We start from the raw sequence: 17,582 nt of genomic DNA, 5'->3' as shown, positions 1-17,582 counted from the left end.
GCAAAGTTGATTTGATTGTTTTAAATGTGACATGCATGTAGTCAAAAATGACAATTTAAACTGTTTACTTTACAAAGATTAGTTTTTATGAGGAAATAATAAAGTTTAATGACTTCAGTAATATGTCAAGAATCCCATACATATTTGTGATAACATTAGCTAATATTTTACTTACTTAACTCACCACACCGCCTTCATGCACTAGCTGGCCTGTTACAACGGCGAATAACATCTTCTAAAGTCTTAACACATCACTCATTTATGTATTATACATCTCGTTAATGATTGCAAGGTGGTAAAAAAGATTAATGGACGGATAACATCATGAGCAGGGTAGAAAATATATTGGCTTGGTATTTTATTCCTTAGACAAAAATTTAAGATGTTCTTAAGTAAAATATTTGAGAACTTCTTAAGAAATGTTCAAGAACTGCACTAAGGAACATTCTTACAAACGTATAATTTATTTTTTGAACGTTTTCGGGAATCCAACCCCAGGACAGAAGCAATCGAAAGTGGACAAAGAGATGGATTAAAAAACAGGTGTGAATGTGTCTATCTCGCCAACTTGTGATCAGATCGTTGAAAGCGCATTTTCATACCAAGTATAAACAGCCATGAATTCAGGTAGGATGTGAAGCTGAACTTGTAGTCATGTGCACTAGATACACGTGGTGGCGTGCACGTCATTTTTGTAACAGCACATGGCTCTGTATCCGAAAAAGACAGAAAGTCTTTCAGGGATAATCAGGCTTAAATGAGGGGTCAGAGTATCAGCAGAGTGACTGGTGTGGTGCCATAGGTGTGATATATGTATTAAAAAAACATACAGTCAGCTTACAGCAGTTAGATCATACAGATAAAATCTAAAGCGAACAAATACAAAGATGATAAAAGATAATCCTTTATAATACATTTACAGTTTCCTTTTAAGTAAGGTTCACTCAATATTGCATCATTGCAATATTGCAACAGGGAGGCACACAGTGTCACTTAGCTATCACATTGGTGTCTTTTAATTTCAATTTAAATCAGTTAAGTCGTGCACTTTATTTTCTCTTGCACGGTCCTAGACGAGCTTTACTTCTGATGTAGAGGTATTAATATTTAATGGATGTACTTTATTTAGTCTACAATAAAACAATAAGCCCCAAGAAGCAGTGGTTTACCAGTTACTCCGCTTCACGTCGTGCCTAACAACGCCCCTTAGCTGTAAGAAAATGCACTGTAACACCACTGCTTTGCAGGGCTTATTGCTTTTATAAAACGGTTACATCATATGCATAGCAGGATTTCATAAAATAAAACACAAATAAGTTGTAATTATATCAGTATATTACTCTTCTGCCAAACAAAGTAGTTCCTCAGAATCAAGTGTGGCTGAAACAGAGCGTAGTTCCCAACTGATGCAGCAAAGACACAATGAAAATATGATTTAAGACTGTGGTGTTTATTTTATAAGTCAACATTAATCTAATTTAATTTAAACATTAACATTTATATCGTGCAACTGTTGAAGTGATGATCAAATATGCTTGGAAGCATGCTTAACTCTTTCCCATTCAGCGGTTTTTAAAAAGTTGCCACACAGTTTTAGATTAATGCCTTTCAGAAAAATTTTCTTATTTAAATATATAAACATAAAATATATCAAAATGAAAGAACACACCCTCTGCTTTCAAAAAAAAAGTTTCATCCTACCTTCATTTGTTCTTTTATCACCTCTCAATTTGTGAGCTGAAAGCGGAGATAATTCCATTTTTGTTTTGTCAGATATGAGATTCAGAACTTACACAGTTTTTAGTGTTGAGTGAATGTTGAGTGTTCAGTGTTTAAGTTGGGAAAGATTGCGTTTTCTCCTAATTGACGAGATGACTCAACAATATTTATTGACATTTATCTGGATATCGCCATTAATTTGTAGAATTGTAGAAAAAATAAAAATATGATTAAAGACTGTGGTGTTTATTTTCATAAATCAGTACGCAGCAACAGTGGCACAGTGATACATAAATTATGTAATGCGGTCTGAACCGTGGGCTTACCGGGGTATTTTATAATATGTATTATAGTCCAAATTATGTTTAGATTCTTATTTTTTATGCATTCGTAGAATCAGCATCACAGCACCTCATAAAAACCTCTCAAAAACATGCAAATGTAGATAATTCTAGATATTTATTTACGCTCTGGAGCATCGGGGTCACTAGACGACAATTTAATAACCTTATTTTTGTGAAAACCATCGTTGTAATTAGCCTGTGTGCAATCTGACTTATTTTGCCTTGTCACATATGAGGCAAATTCCAATGGGAAGTGATCATCCCTATGCCCTATATTGCCTTCAAAGTTCAGAGCTCTTAAGCATTGCACAATTCTGTCTCATTAAAATATCATTCTGCCGTTTAAAATACAATACAATAGAGCAATTAAAACAATGTGATTTTCTCTTTATCTGGATTGAGAGTATATGTAGTGTCCCCTTCCCGAAGTCCCCTTCAAGGGATTTAACAAACCTTAATGCAGTATTCCGCTGCATTAAAAAGTTGTGTATAACATCTGTGTACATTAACTTTTGTGTACTGACTGTCTTTATGTGCATGGATGTATTTTCATCTAATGCCAAATCCACAATATGTCTTTAATAAAAAAAATATTTCAAATGAACATACAGTAATATGACCAAACATGAAAGAGTCTAAAGTATGTCTTCTCAGGTGTTAAGAACTGGAGATAAACAAGGGGTGGACATTTTAATAGTGGATAGAAAAGCTACTTGTATTGCTCGTCTGAATATGAAATTTAAATATGAAAACATTGGCTGTCAGGCTGTGAGTCAGAAGCGGACGAGTTATGATGATGTGCATCAAGTCCATGTCAACATGCTGATGAAGTAAACTGTTGCCTACAATCCTTGTGTTAATTGTATTTCAAGGAAAGAGATATCAGTGGGAGATAATAACTTGCGTCATTGTAGACTTTGGGATTTGTAACTTTGCAGATAATTAAAGGGCGTGTTGCAGGGTACATTTTTCAACGAATTTGTGCAATATGCTTGTTGATAGTAAACATTTAAACTGTTATCCATTGTATTTAATGTTGTTGGGTATCACAAAACGGAATATAATATGAAAAAGTACAGCGGTTTGCAACGATTCTCCTTTCCCCCACAATGCACTGCATTACGTCACGTTGGGGAGAGAATTTACCAAACCCACCTTGAGACCATTGAGAGTGACTATAGAGAGGAGTAAAGTACAGATAGCACAGATTATAGATAATACATAGAGATAGATAGACTAGATAGATAGATAGACAGATAGGCAGGTCCAACCATGTCCAGGATTTGTAAAAATACGGGGATCAGTAAGCAGTCCCTCCCCAAATTGCATAGCCTGTCATCCTTTGATGTGAAAAAGCTGCCGAACACTTGTTTATTGCAGTATGTATGCTGTCGGATCCGAGTGCACTGCAGCTGCTGACCGCTGCTTCTGCGTATAAAATGATCGTGTGATTGATTATGGTTGCATAAACAATATATCAAAGCATCCTTTTATTTCACAAAACAATATATTTTAGATATTATTTGATAGACTAGTAAGTGTGGATTAAGGATGTTTAAAAATCTCTAGCATGGGGGTCAGAACATGAATGGATCGAATCATTGCAAAGTTTTATTTATCTCCACACATATCATAAATAATAATTAGCATGGTAACTTTGCAGTATACCACATCATACATTTCCTACAATGTATATATGATTTCCATAATATATACATAAGTATTAAACTGCAGTAAATGTCTATCTCTATGGCTCTGGCTTTCATCCACTTCTCCCCAACGTGACGTCATCGCCGAATTGCGTAAAAAACCGTTAATACCAAAAACATTTACAAAAAGGACTTTAAGACCATTTTTGAGACATTTTAAAAGTGATATACATATCTTGAGTGATTTATGTACCCATTAATCGACAGTAGTGGTTAACCTGCAACACGCCCTTTAACATGTACTAACACACACTTACACACCAAAAGAAATGTAAAATCATGAGAAGAAAAATAGGGTCTTCAGTTTTCATAATTCATTATGACAATATAAGTCTAAATTGAGACAAGGCATTTACACTTATACTTTATACAAGTTATACTTTACATAGATCGTTTGAAGCACCTTAGTTCACTTGTATGTGTTTAAATCCCAATATTGCCCTCCCCATAATGGTTTCGCTATTGACCTGTCACAGCAATGACCCAAAGCGCTCAGTATTCTCTTTTGACCCATTTTAAAAATGTGCAATGTAAACTATAGAACTGCGAACTGTATTTGATGATTATTGTTAAATATGAAAGGATTTGTTTACCCCAGAATGAAAATGTTGTCATTAATTACTCATCCTCATGTCATTCCACACCTGTAGGAACTTGTAAATTCATTTACTTTTTGATGAAATCCGCCCCCATAACAACAATGCAACTAGGACCTAATCAGGACATAGAAAGGCAGTAAAGACATTGTTAAAATAGTATTTGTGACTATAGCAGTTCAATCTTCATTATGTGAAATGAAGAGAATAGTTTTTGCATTTAAAAGTTTACAGAAACAGCACATGCATTTGTGAAACACTAGTGTTGTGTGTCAGCTATATACAGTACATGCCTTAATTAACTCGTTCCCTGCCAGCCATTTTTTTTAAAGTTGCCTGCCAGCATTTTTTGTGATTTTCACAAAAGTCTCACAAAATGCCTTACACGAAAATTTTCTTCTAAAAGTATATAAACATACAAATTTATCAAATGAAAGAACAGACCATCTGCTTTCAAACAAACTATAAACAAACAATCCTATCTATATTTTTTCTCTGCTTATAAACTCTTAAATATGGCTATTTAAAAAAAAATAGCAAAAAGCTGAAATAATTGCATTTTTGTGAAGGAATTTTTTAGAGATCAGATTCAGAACGATTATCAAAACATACACAGAGTTTAAACGACAGAAAGGGAACGTCTCGGTTACGAATGTAACCCTCGTTCCCTGAAGGAGGGAACGGAGACATCACGTCGTGACCGACGAATTGGGAACTCGCTTAGAGAGACCAATCTGCTTCGTATACTACTAAAACGCCAATGAACGTGGCATTGAGATATTTGCATAATGCTGGTGTCACCCCGCCAGGTGCCTTTATAAGCAGCAGGTGCAAATATGGAAATTAACTTCTTTTCGCTTCGAAAGCCGGGAGAATGTGACCGGTCGATAAACAGCAGGGAGCAGCCCTGTGGCGACGGGACGTGACGTCTCCGTTCCCTCCTTCAGGGAACGAGGGTTACATCCGTAACCGAGACGTTCCCTTTCAGTCGGTCACTACGACGTCACATCGTGACCGACGAATTGGGAATCCCTACCAAAACGCCACTGAGGGCTGACCTCTTCCAGTGTCTGCATAAAGCCCTCCGGTTTCACTTAAGGATAGGAGAATTAGGTTTTAAGGCAGAAGGCCGGGCACTAGATGTTCCTTTAACCCCACAGTAGTGCCAGCGACTGGGAAGCGCCCTATTTGAGCGGTATAGGAATGCTGCGGAAGCCACCGCCCTGTTAAGGGCTATAGGTGGGCGAAAGTCAACCGTAGTTGAGGAAAAAAAAGACAGCCGTGGCTGTGTAAGCAAAGCTGTGCTCTGCTGAGGGAAACGTGGGCTAGTAGGATTAACCCCACGGAATAATACTCACAAAGGACACAATGTGGAGCCCAGGCCAAACACGTAGGTTCGCGAGGATACAGCTAGTGAAGGGCTGACAGCCAATGCTCCGCAACAAAGGCTGCCAAGGCAGCGGAGGAAGAGCAATTCAAACCATTACGCATTTTTGCTCTGATGGCCTTCCATACTGAAACTCAATTTGGAGCCTCAGTCGGAGGCTGCAAGCCGACGTGCGAGTCTGCTCTCCGTGCTCTCCCTGGTGAGGAAAAACACGAGAGGATACAGGCTCAATACGAACACTGTAAAATCTAATGAACGTATTAGGTGTCGCCCAACCAGCAGCTCTGCAGATGTCTGTAGCGAGGAACCACGAGCTAAGCCCAAGATGAGGCAACACTCCGTGTGGAGTGCGCTCTCAAATTAAAGGGGGAAGAAATACCCTGCAGATTATAAGCCAGGGCGATAGTAACAACTATCCAAAGAGACATCCTCTGCTAGTGACAGCTTTCCCTCTCTGCTGACTACCGTAACAAACAAAGAGCTGGTCTGAGGTCCTGAGGCTTTGCGTGCGAGCCACGTAGAGTCGCAGTGTGCGTACGGTGCACAACAAAGCCATGGTTGGGTCTGCCTCCTCCGGGGGCAGCGCTTGCAAGCTCACCACCTGATCTCTGAAGGGCGTGGTGGGAACTTTCGGCACATAGCCTGGTCTGGGTCTCAGTGAGACAGCAGGACCAAACTAAAGGCACGAATCGTCAACAGAGAATGCATGTAAATCCCCTACTCTCTTCATGGAGGCCAATGCTAGCAGGGTCAGAGTTTTCATTGATAAAAATTTCAGATTCGCAGACTGCAAAGGCTCAAATGGGGGACCTGAAGGCTTCAGCACCATGGACAGGTCTCAGGAGGAAAGAGGGAGGGCGCAAGGGGTTTAGCCTGCGAGCGCCTCTTAAAATGTAATACTAAATCATGGTGGCCAACTGATCTGCCGTAGATAAGTGAGTGATGAGCAGAAATAGCGGCGATATCAACTTTAATGGCGGAGGGACAGCCATCTAACCTATGTTGAAGATATAAAAGCACAATGTTAATGGGCATTCTCTGGGGTCCTCGCGTTGCGAAGAGCAGCAGGTGACGAAAACGGTTTCATTAAGCGCGTAAGCCCGTCTTGTGGACGGTGCTCGAACCGCGTCGATGGTGTTAGATACCGCATGTGATAAATCACCTAAAACTTGCGCGCGCTCAATGACCATACATGGAGATCCCACAGGTCGGGGCGCGAGTGCCAAATGTGCCCCTTCCTTGAGAAAGAAAGTCCTTCCTCAGGGGAATCCGCCAGGGAGGGCTGTCTCGAGGAGCATTAACTATGAAAACCAATTCCTGGTCGTCCAGTACGGACGATTAATAAAAGGCTCTCCTCGTCCTGCCTGACTTTGCACAGTGTCTGTGCAATTAAGGTCACTGGAAGGAATGCGTATTTGGGACATCGACTTTTGCACACAGTACATGTGCATCGGACGTTTTCACTATAGTGAAACGAAAGCCTGAGAACTTTGGGGTGTGCCGGTAATTGTATTTCGTAACCGAGGCTGATCGTGCGTAAAACCCAACGAAACGGGCTGGGAACTGAAGCCAAGCATCCAGGCACTGTACGAGGAGAATAACGACACTACCGAAGTACCCGCGGTGGGGCAGCGAAGCGAGACAGGTGGGACTGCCGGTGCGTCTGCTGCAACAGCATAAACATCTACAGTATGTGTGTGTGACACTGACCTGAGCCCGCTGAGGGTGACGGTCGTCTGGTCTCCTCTGCAGAGAGCGCAGACTCCGATGAGGGTGCTGGTGGTCCGGTCTCCTCAGTGGAGAGCTCGGACTCCTCAGGACACCCGCTGGCGATAGAGGAGAGGTAGGGTAAGCTGGTGTGTGCCCGCTCACGGCTCTCTCGATCCTCCGGAGACCTGGAGAGGAAGAGGAATGCACTCTTATGTGTGGTTAAGTGGGTACCGGCTGAACAGCCGGTGGAACACATGCAAACCAAGAAATTTCCACCCGACCCTCTACCGGGGAAAGGAGCGAATCACCGTCTCCTGAATCCAGGGAAGCGGCTAAGCGGGCGGGGCGAGAGGCAGACTGAGGAGCCGGCGTGGTGGACCAAGGGCAGCTCTCTTTCGCCGGGGCAGCGCCCGTAACCGGACGACTGTCTACAAACACGGGAGGGAAGGGTTGGGTGGTCTCTCCAGGAACGCAGCTGCATCGCAACCCCCCACTCCACTGAAGGGTCCCCGCCCTTAGCGGCTCCATTGGTGAGGGAGGTGAGGGGTGAAAGCTGAACGGCCAAGATGGCCGCAAATCACGTCAGCTCTTCTTGCCGTCGGGAAAGAAAGGCACAGGAGGAGAGGACCGAGAGGCCCGAGCAGCTCCGAAGTACCAATCGTGTGGGCAGTACGGTTCGGGCGGAGAGGGGTTAACCTCTCCAACTCTACCGTTTCCGCCGCTCGAGCGGGCACGGCCGCCATCTCCGGGACGACTCCGCCTCGGAGGAAAAAATAGACACCCCTGTGATGCTGCAGAAGTGACGGGACCAGAAGGAGGTCCAATGGATTCGGCAGAAATCGTAGAACACGACTCTGCAGTCTCCACCGGAGCCTCAACCGGCTGAGGATGAGAAGGCCGGTAGGTGGAGGACGCATCCTCCGTCCTACTCAGCGTAGTGATGCGAAGAGCGTCCTGCGAGCGCTTGACAGCTGCACCATGGCGGCGTCAGCACTGCAAAGGCGCGGACAGCATTCCCGTAGAAACGTCAGTCATCTCCGCAATCCAAGAGGGTTATGCTCTCACAGAGAGAACAAAAACTCCACGAACGTAGTCTCGGAGTGCTTGATGCCTAAGCACGAAGACAGCGCTCGTGACCATCACTGGACCCCTTATACCTCTCGCATCCAAGATCGCACGGACGAAAAGCAATCCTGAAAAGGACGCTGATATCCGAATATACGAGAGAGTGGCCGTCTTTAAAAAGACACAGAGCTCTCACGTATCACTTTATTAGGGAAATCACTCTTTAGGTGCTCAGCTGATGATGCGCACAGGGAGAGGCAACGCACACAACTCAAAACAAAAAATATGCAGAGCAGTGGAATACTGCGAGCGTCCGCTGTTTTAGTACAGCTTGTCAATCAACTTCAGCAACCGTTCCCAGAAGAGCAAGTAGCTTCTCAGTAGCAGATAATGGAGGCTTTCGAAGCGAAAAAGCTAATTTCCAAATTTGCACCTGCTGCTTATAAAGGCACCTTGCGGGGCGGCGCCAGCATTATGCAAATATCTCAATGCCAAGTTCATTGGCGTTTTAGTAGTATACGAAGCAGATTGGTCTTTCTAAGCGAGTTACCAATTCGTTGGTCACGACATGACGTCGTAGTGACCGACTAAAAGGGAACTACTGATATTTGCATTTAACTGTGATTAATTTAAGTATTTATTATATCAAATAATCTAGTTATTAATGTATCTATGTTTTATATCAACAATTATCATATCAATGTTTTATATCAAGCATTGTTTAAGAGGATTTGTGAATGTGTTTCTTGTGTGTTTTTCTACAGCTACAAAAATTTGAAGTCTAATCCAGGTCCATTAGTGGAGCGTGTGAGCGTCTATGGTAACTCCTTACTGATCATTTCAGCGTTTACATTTTCAGCCTACACTCGGCTATCCGTCAATACGTTCAAAGTGCTCCAGCCAATCAGACCTCAACAACAGATGGTCTTCTTTTCCTCCAGTTACATGAAGAACCTGGATGGTTTCTGGAAGAGGCAGGGCCTGAAAGTCGTTCGCCTCTCCAGCGGGTTCAGGTTAATTAATGTGGCACTAGAGCTGTGTGATCACGTGCACGTTTATGGATTCTGGCCATTTGACACCAATCTGGAGCAGCAAGAACTTACACATCACTATTTTGACAATGTAGGACCCAAGCGGGGCGTTCACGCAATGCCAAAAGAGTTTCTAAACTTGCTGAAGCTCCACAGCCAGGGGGCGCTAACACTGCACCTACAGCCCTGCTTATAACAGAGGTTCTTCTGTTACTGATTTGAATGTACTGTATTATTCAGTCCTTCCAGAAAAACGCGGAGGTTTTTTGTGATTGTTGCAGGCAAAAATCCTCGATTTTGCGGCACGTTTTCTTAAAAAATGCGATGGAATATGCGGGATATTTATGCAATTTATGCGATGTAATTGCGGGAATTTGGGAAAATTGCGGGAATTTGCGAAAATTGCGAACTTGCAAAAACTGCGGAAACTTGCAAAAGCTGCAATGATGTTCACGTCACATAATCACGTCACTTCATAACGTTCCCATGGCAATAGAGGACACGGCTGCGCTTTTGGGAAGTAAATGCAACATTTTTCAACTTTCTGCTAATATATATGTGACTTTTTGCTACGAAAATGCAGATATTATGAAATCATGCAAGCCCCGCATATTTTGTGCACGGAAATATGTAATTAATGCGGTGAAAGTGCGTCGTATTTGGAAAAAAAGCAGCCCGCATAAATATGCGGACTTTGGCTGATTATGCAATATATCGCGCGATCGCACAATCGCGTTTTTCTGGAGGGACTGATTATTTAATGGTTGTTGACGAGGAGGCTGTGAATGTTTTCTTACCTTTGGTCTGCTCTTTGGTATATAAAGCTATTTAAATATTTTCTATTTTAAATTGTGAACTTGGACCATTAACTCCTGTATATTTAAATTAATACATTTGGGTTTTCTTCTTTTGCGGAGTTTATACTTCATCCTGGGTTAATAATGATTCCTGTGTGTTTAGAGTTTATTATTTCATGCTGTATTTAAAAACATACTTATTTGCTTATTTTTTAGATTGCAAACACTGATTGGGTGATTTCTGTTTGCATAACTATAAAGTTAACCCATATAGGACACAATATGTTTAATAATGGCTTAACAATACAGTATATTTTGAAATGTAATTGTGTGAAAACTGTCTTGTAACGTGACAGTTTTGATATGATTATACAACAAATGCAACAAAATTTGATGCAATCTGGCTCTACAAACCATTGCTATGACGATGAGGTAAGTGTCCCTGCCTCATCCTCTCTGAAGCAGGAGAAATATGCATGTCAAATGTGATTTAATATTTTTTTTAAACGTTTACATTTTTTAAAGGTTACTTTGATTTTGTTAGATTGTCATGAAGTAGTCTTTATGGTTTCTGCAACAAAGTGTTTTACTCATGTAATACAGTAAATACAAATCCTACTCTGTACCTCATCAGCGACATCCCATTGATAGTAGGTTACTTAATCAACGTATTGTTATACTAAAGTTAACTGTTAAAAAACTGCAATCAGGTTTGTTGAAGTTTGATTGGCACAATCAACCCCTTCCCTATATGCAAAGAGTGCAAGGTGCATAGGATCCCTAAACCAACAGCTTGCTTTTAAAGATGGTTTATTGTCTGTGTGAACTATAAGAGGGTGTGACCAACTTCAGCATTGTGATGTATAATATTGATTAAAAATATATATATTTTTTAATAAAAAAGAGGGTGTGGCTAGGTTTTTTTACTGGTCTGATCTAGAAAAGTAATCGGTTCATTCGGAAACGGACCTGACAGTTGGATGAGTTAACAGATCATCTGCCTAAACCAACAGATAAACTTCCTGTTCCAAAGGAGAAGTAGATTAAAGATTTGAAGGTCACCTGATATGAGAAATTCACTTTGTTTAAACATAACTATGTGTCGCCTGTGTGTTTACACAACCACATTGTAATGATCTGCCCACATCTTTATTAAGTACCAGTAAAAACCATCTTATACCTAGGATTGTTGTAAGGGGGAAAATTGGCCCAAATTCAGCCTGGTTATCTGGTGTGTACCCAGCTTTAGATAACATTGGGAAGCTTACCTATTCAGGCAAGTAAGGGAAACACTTCGGAAGCCACGTCTTCCTGAGGAGGTACTTTAGTGAAATCAACAATATGGAATAACCACAGTTTTACTGAATATCGAAGTCTCTGGGGTGGCTTCAATGAGACTATACCACACATTGATGACAGAGGGGGCTCTGTCAGGGAAAAAGCAGGCTAGAGGGATCCCAAGGGGTCGCTACATATGGCCTAACAAAGGCTTTTAAGAACTCAGCATTGAATTCCTCCACTTGTGGCGTTGGAGGATGTACTAGAGTTTGCCAAATGGAACTTTTAGCACTAATCCAGCAACATAGCGGCGCTGCAAGCCAACACTAATGCCCGGTCTCTCCATGCTTCTACTCGTTTAAGGCTATAGAACCTAGTGAACTGTGTTAGGTGTTGCCTAGTCTCGCGTAGCCAGACCTTCAATACTGAAGGTATGGTGTTTTTCGCTGCTTTTTCTGGACAAAGCCCACCCACGAGCTGTTTGACCGACATGTCACACAACCAATCACAGTTTGTTTTGTCTAGCGTCACGTTTCGGACTCCCCACAATAACGAGCCGGCTGGCAACAAGTCAGTTATTGAAATAACCAGCCGCAACCGAATAGCATCTAAATAAACAACATTACTCACCATAGAACAACGTTTTGCACTTTATAAACAGCCTCACCAATGAGACGCTCCCGTTAAACATCTGTTTGAAGCATATCTCTCCACTTTTTAACACCTACAAGCAATTCAGGAGAACCAAACTTTTTGACTACACTATCTGCCTCAAGCAAAACTCTTGGACGTCTTTTAGAGAGTCGATGCTGCAAACTTTGCATATTTTTGAGAATCCAATGTTTAGCTGATCATGATAACTGCTCATTATTATCCACGTGAACACGACTGATTCTTTTCCTCAATGGAACGTCAAAGCTTTGTTTTCCAGGGACCGAAACTAATCGCGACACTCGCGTATCCTGGAAATCCGGTTTATTTCGACCAATCAAATACGACTTTGACATTCTCACAGGGTTTCCAGAAAAGTGTACGCAAAACATCAGACGTTTAGCCAACAATCTGTGGGCGTGACATCTGAGGCTGAGACTAGGTGTTGCCCAGCCCAAATATCCGTTAGCGAGGCGTTGCGTGCTATCGCCCGGAATAAAGCAACACTTCTAGTCTAATGCGCTCACAACCTGAGCGGGCATAGCATGCCCTGAGCTTGGTAAGCCAAGGCAATAATGTCCACTATCAATTGAGACATTCTTGGAGACAGCTTTCCCCTTTTGCTGGCCTCCATAACAGACAAAGAGCTGTTCTGAGGTCCTGAGGCTTTGTGTTCGGTCCACATATATATGCAGAGGGTGGACAGGATAGAGCAAATCCAGGACTGGGAATTTTTCCTCCAGGGGCAGTGCTTGCAGTTTCACCAGCTGATTCTTAAAAGGAGAGGTAGGAACCCAAAAGCACAAATCACTGACCAAAAAAGCATGGAGGTCCCCTACCCGTCTCATTTAAGCCATTGCAGCCAGGAGCAAAGTTTTCCCTGACACACTAACTTCAAAGGCTCGAAGGGCTTCCTGGAGTGTTTCAGAACCAGGGACAGGTCCCAAGAGTCTCCTTGCCCCTCCTAAGAAACCTGACGACAAGGTCGTGCATACCCACCGACTTAACTGCTATGGGATCGTGCTGGGCGGAGATTGCAGCAATGTACACTTTAAGAGTGAAGGAAGACAGCCGCCACTCCAGCCTTTGCTGTAAAAGATAGAGCATAACACTGACCAAGCATTTTGAGGGTCTTCTACATGAGGAGAACACCAGTCAGTGAACAGGTTTCACATTAAAGTGCAAGCATGTCTTGTAGACGGCGCTCATGCTGAGGTGATAGTGTGCACTACCTGCTGGGGTAGGCCACTCAGAAACTCTGGATACGGGTGCAACACCAAATGCCAGCAGGACCGTGATCTCCGCACGTAGGACGTGAGCATCTGCGTGTTTCACTGCAGTGAACTGGATACCCCTCATACTTGGGCGGGCACCAGGCGAACTTAATCGCATAGCCGAGTCTGACAGTGTGGAGGGGCCAGCAGAATGGGCTCGAAAGGGTTAGCCAGGCACCGAGAAACCACTCAAGCCCAATCTCCCTGGCTGCTTGTCCGAGCATAGCCATAATTTCCAGGTTCAACTCGGATCACGCCACCCGTCCCGAAGGTGACAACGCATCCTTGTCCGCTGGGCAGATAAGCTCACACTCCGATGCTGCGACTGACATCCGGTCATCCACGGAAGACCTGAAGAATATGTTTGTTTTTTTTTTTAGGCTAAACAAACATAACACCACACGGACTGAATAGACCTTTATCACTGTGAAATTAATATCTGGCAAATCAAAGCAGTGTATCGATTCTTTCAGGAGGTGCTATGCCACTTCTAGTTGTGATTCTGAAGGGTGTACGCTGAGCCCCACACATAAGTAATTAGTTCATACGCATAAACATTCACACACACATACAAGTATAGTCCCAATCAAACTGAGTTTTATTTTATAATTAATTTAAAGTAAGTAACCTATATTTTATTGGCTGCAGGCTGCCCTGCACGTGGTTACACATCCAGCCTGAACCTCCGGCCCATGTTTGTTACCGGTATGGCTAGCGACTAAACTGACCTCTGGAACAAATAGAGATCACATATGTTAATAAATATATATCTTAAGATAAGTGCATCAGCCAAATGTATTCATGTAGATGTACACATGTTGTTCTGTAAAACTAATTCAGGACTAGATTCAGAGGCTTTGAGAAGGGCTTGGTTGACTGAAACCTAAACCAAGCTAATAAATGTTGCACCATAACTACATTTTTTTTAAGAACAAAGGTTGCCATCCACACCCTACTGTTCTAAGAAACCTATTTTAGCCTATTTATATGTGTGTTAATCATTTAGCATGTTGGACCTGTCCAAGTAATGGTAATATTTGATTTACTTTTGTATGGTTAAATACATACAGTAGGTACACTGTAAAAAATTTGCTGCAATTATACAACTGGTTGCCAGTAACTTACTGTAGAAGATAAAGACTGAAAATGGTTCATGTTCATTTAACTTTGAACAAAATGTTGCCAGTAAATAACATAAATGTAAAATCTACAGTAAGTTACTGGCAGCTAGTTGCCAGTAAAACCCAGTAATACTATCATTTCTACAGATTTTTTACAGTGTACTTGATATTTAAAGAGCACCTATCATGCTGATAAAAAGTTTTAAACACTTGAAAAATTTTATTATTGGGATACATTTATGTGCGTAAAAGGAAAAAACATGACTTTTCATGATGTAGATTTCCGCAGCCTGTCATTTTACCCTCCATCTCAAACTCTGTGTATTAGCTCCGGTTTCTTTAATGTATGCACCCAGTCTACTCTGATTGGTCAGCTAGCACACTCTTTTGTTATTGGTCAAATGTTTTAGGTTTGTGTCTGGGAAATTTAACAATCGTGACCATAATAGAGTGCCACTGGAATGACATATTTTTGTAGGTTAACTGGAAGTTGGAGGGACACTGGTTCCCTCACAAAAATTAGCTCTTTAAGGCCACTTAAAGGCGGAGTCCACGATGTTTGAAAAACGCGTTGGAAAAGGAGACGGGCCGACTACCAAAACACACTTATAGCCAATCAAATCAAATGCCGGGTTGCGTATGTGTGGGGCGGGTCTATCAACAGAAGGTCCAGATTCTATTGGGGTAGGGCCGTGTTTGTTTAGGTGATTTCAAATATCAACATTGGCTTTCAAACATCATGGACTCCACCTTTAATGGTCAATCTGTCTGCACACAAAATGAAATATGAGGATCCATGCATGGATAACAACAGTTATTTGCTTAGCTAGTTAATAAGTTACTTTAAAGGGAAAAAAACCAATGACTTCACAGTTTAGACTGTACTCTGTGTTAAGATAAAATCAAATCTCCTACAGTTTACAATAGATTCAAGGAATGTTTTGGATGGATGACATAATATAAAGCAAATAGCATCTGTAAACCTGTGCGGTTTCTCTCCAAGAAGATACATAAAAAAATGCCCACATTGTGAGTGAATGGGACCTGAAGACACCCATCAACAATCACTTATTTCATATCACATATGAATAGAGGTTTGGCGCCATCTTGTGATTGTTACTGTGGATAACAATTCTAATGCATGACTCTGTAATGTTTGTTTACATCCCTCACTTAGGGCCCAAAAGTCTGTGCTTCATCTGTGTCATTCTGTGGGTCAGTATTAAATCATGCTTGTGCTTAATCTGTGTCATTCTGTGGGTTAGTGTAAATCATGTCTGTGCTTTACCTGTGTCATTCTGTGGGTCAGTTTTAAATCATGTCTGTGCTTTACCTGTGTCATTCTGTGGGTCAGTTTTAAATCATGTCTGTGCTTTACCTGTGTCATTCTGTGGGTCAGTGTTACATCATGCCTGTGTTTCACCTGTGTCATTCTGTGGATCATGTTAAATCATGCCTGTGTTTCACCTGTGTCATTCTGTGGGTCAGTGTTAAATCAAGTCTGTGTTTCACCTGTGTCATTCTGTGGGTCAGTGTTAAATCATGCCTGTGCTTCATCTGTGTCATTCTGTGGGTCAGTGTTAAATCAAGTCTGTGCTTCATCTGTGTCATTCTGTGGGTCAGTGTTAAATCATGCCTGTGTTTCACCTGTGTCATTGTGTGGGTCATGTTAAATCATGCCTGTGTTTCATCTGTGTCATTCTGTGGGTCAGTGTTAAATCATGCCTGTGCTTCATCTGTGTCATTCTGTGGGTCAGTGTTAAATCATGCCTGTGCTTCATCTGTGTCATTCTGTGGGTCAGTGTTAAATCATGCCTGTGCTTCATCTGTGTCATTCTGTGGGTCAGTGTTAAATCATGTCTGTGCTTTACCTGTGTCATTCTGTGGGTCAGTGTTACATCATGCCTGTGTTTCACCTGTGTCATTGTGTGGATCATGTTAAATCATGCCTGTGCTTCCTCTGTGTCATTCTGTGGGTCAGTGTTAAATCAAGTTTTTGCTTCATCTGTGTCATTCTGTGGGTCAGTGTTAAATCATGTCTGTGCTTTACCTGTGTCATTCTGTGGGTCAGTGTTAAATCAAGTTTGTGCTTCATCTGTGTCATTCTGTGGGTCAGTGTTAAATCATGTCTGTGCTTTACCTGTGTCATTCTGTGGGTCAGTGTTACATCATGCCTGTGTTTCACCTGTGTCATTGTGTGGATCATGTTAAATCATGCCTGTGTTTCACCTGTGTCATTCTGTGGGTCAGTGTTAAATCAAGTCTGTGTTTCACCTGTGTCATTCTGTGGGTCAGTGTTAAATCATGCCTGTGCTTCATCTGTGTCATTCTGTGGGTCAGTTTTAAATCAAGTCTGTGCTTCATCTGTGTCATTCTGTGGGTCAGTGTTAAATCATGCCTGTGTTTCACCTGTGTCATTGTGTGGGTCATGTTAAATCATGCCTGTGTTTCATCTGTGTCATTCTGTGGGTCAGTGTTAAATCATGCCTGTGCTTCATCTGTGTCATTCTGTGGGTCAGTGTTAAATCATGCCTGTGCTTCATCTGTGTCATTCTGTGGGTCAGTGTTAAATCATGCCTGTGCTTCATCTGTGTCATTCTGTGGGTCAGTGTTAAATCATGTCTGTGCTTTACCTGTGTCATTCTGTGGGTCAGTGTTACATTATGCCTGTGTTTCACCTGTGTCATTGTGTGGATCATGTTAAATCATGCCTGTGCTTCCTCTGTGTCATTCTGTGGGTCAGTGTTAAATCAAGTTTTTGCTTCATCTGTGTCATTCTGTGGGTCAGTGTTAAATCATGTCTGTGCTTTACCTGTGTCATTCTGTGGGTCAGTGTTAAATCAAGTTTGTGCTTCATCTGTGTCATTCTGTGGGTCAGTGTTAAATCATGTCTGTGCTTT

The 17,582-nt window shown here is 41.9% G+C and overlaps 1 protein-coding gene across 3 annotated transcripts in view; it reads left to right on the top strand.

Annotated features, from left to right (window-relative positions):
* The window catches only part of LOC129430791 (alpha-2,8-sialyltransferase 8F), a 59,824-nt gene extending 49,353 nt beyond the window's left edge, over positions 1-10,471 (top strand). For 2 of the 3 annotated variants that reach the window (XM_055188330.2, XM_073874853.1), the window contains exon 7: positions 9,295-10,471. In XM_055188330.2, coding sequence (XP_055044305.2) covers positions 9,295-9,757 — 463 coding nt within the window. In that variant the 3' untranslated portion in view covers positions 9,758-10,471. The remainder of the gene's footprint in view (positions 1-9,294) is intronic. The other variant, XM_073874854.1, reaches the window with a different exon arrangement.
* The last annotated feature ends 7,111 nt before the right edge of the window (positions 10,472-17,582 follow it).

The sequence above is a fragment of the Misgurnus anguillicaudatus genome, chromosome 13 (genome assembly GCF_027580225.2).
Source record: "Misgurnus anguillicaudatus chromosome 13, ASM2758022v2, whole genome shotgun sequence".
Lineage (NCBI taxonomy): Eukaryota > Metazoa > Chordata > Actinopteri > Cypriniformes > Cobitidae > Misgurnus > Misgurnus anguillicaudatus.
The sequence above is the reverse complement of the archived record's forward strand: the minus strand, read 5'-3'. Positions and strand labels throughout refer to the sequence as shown.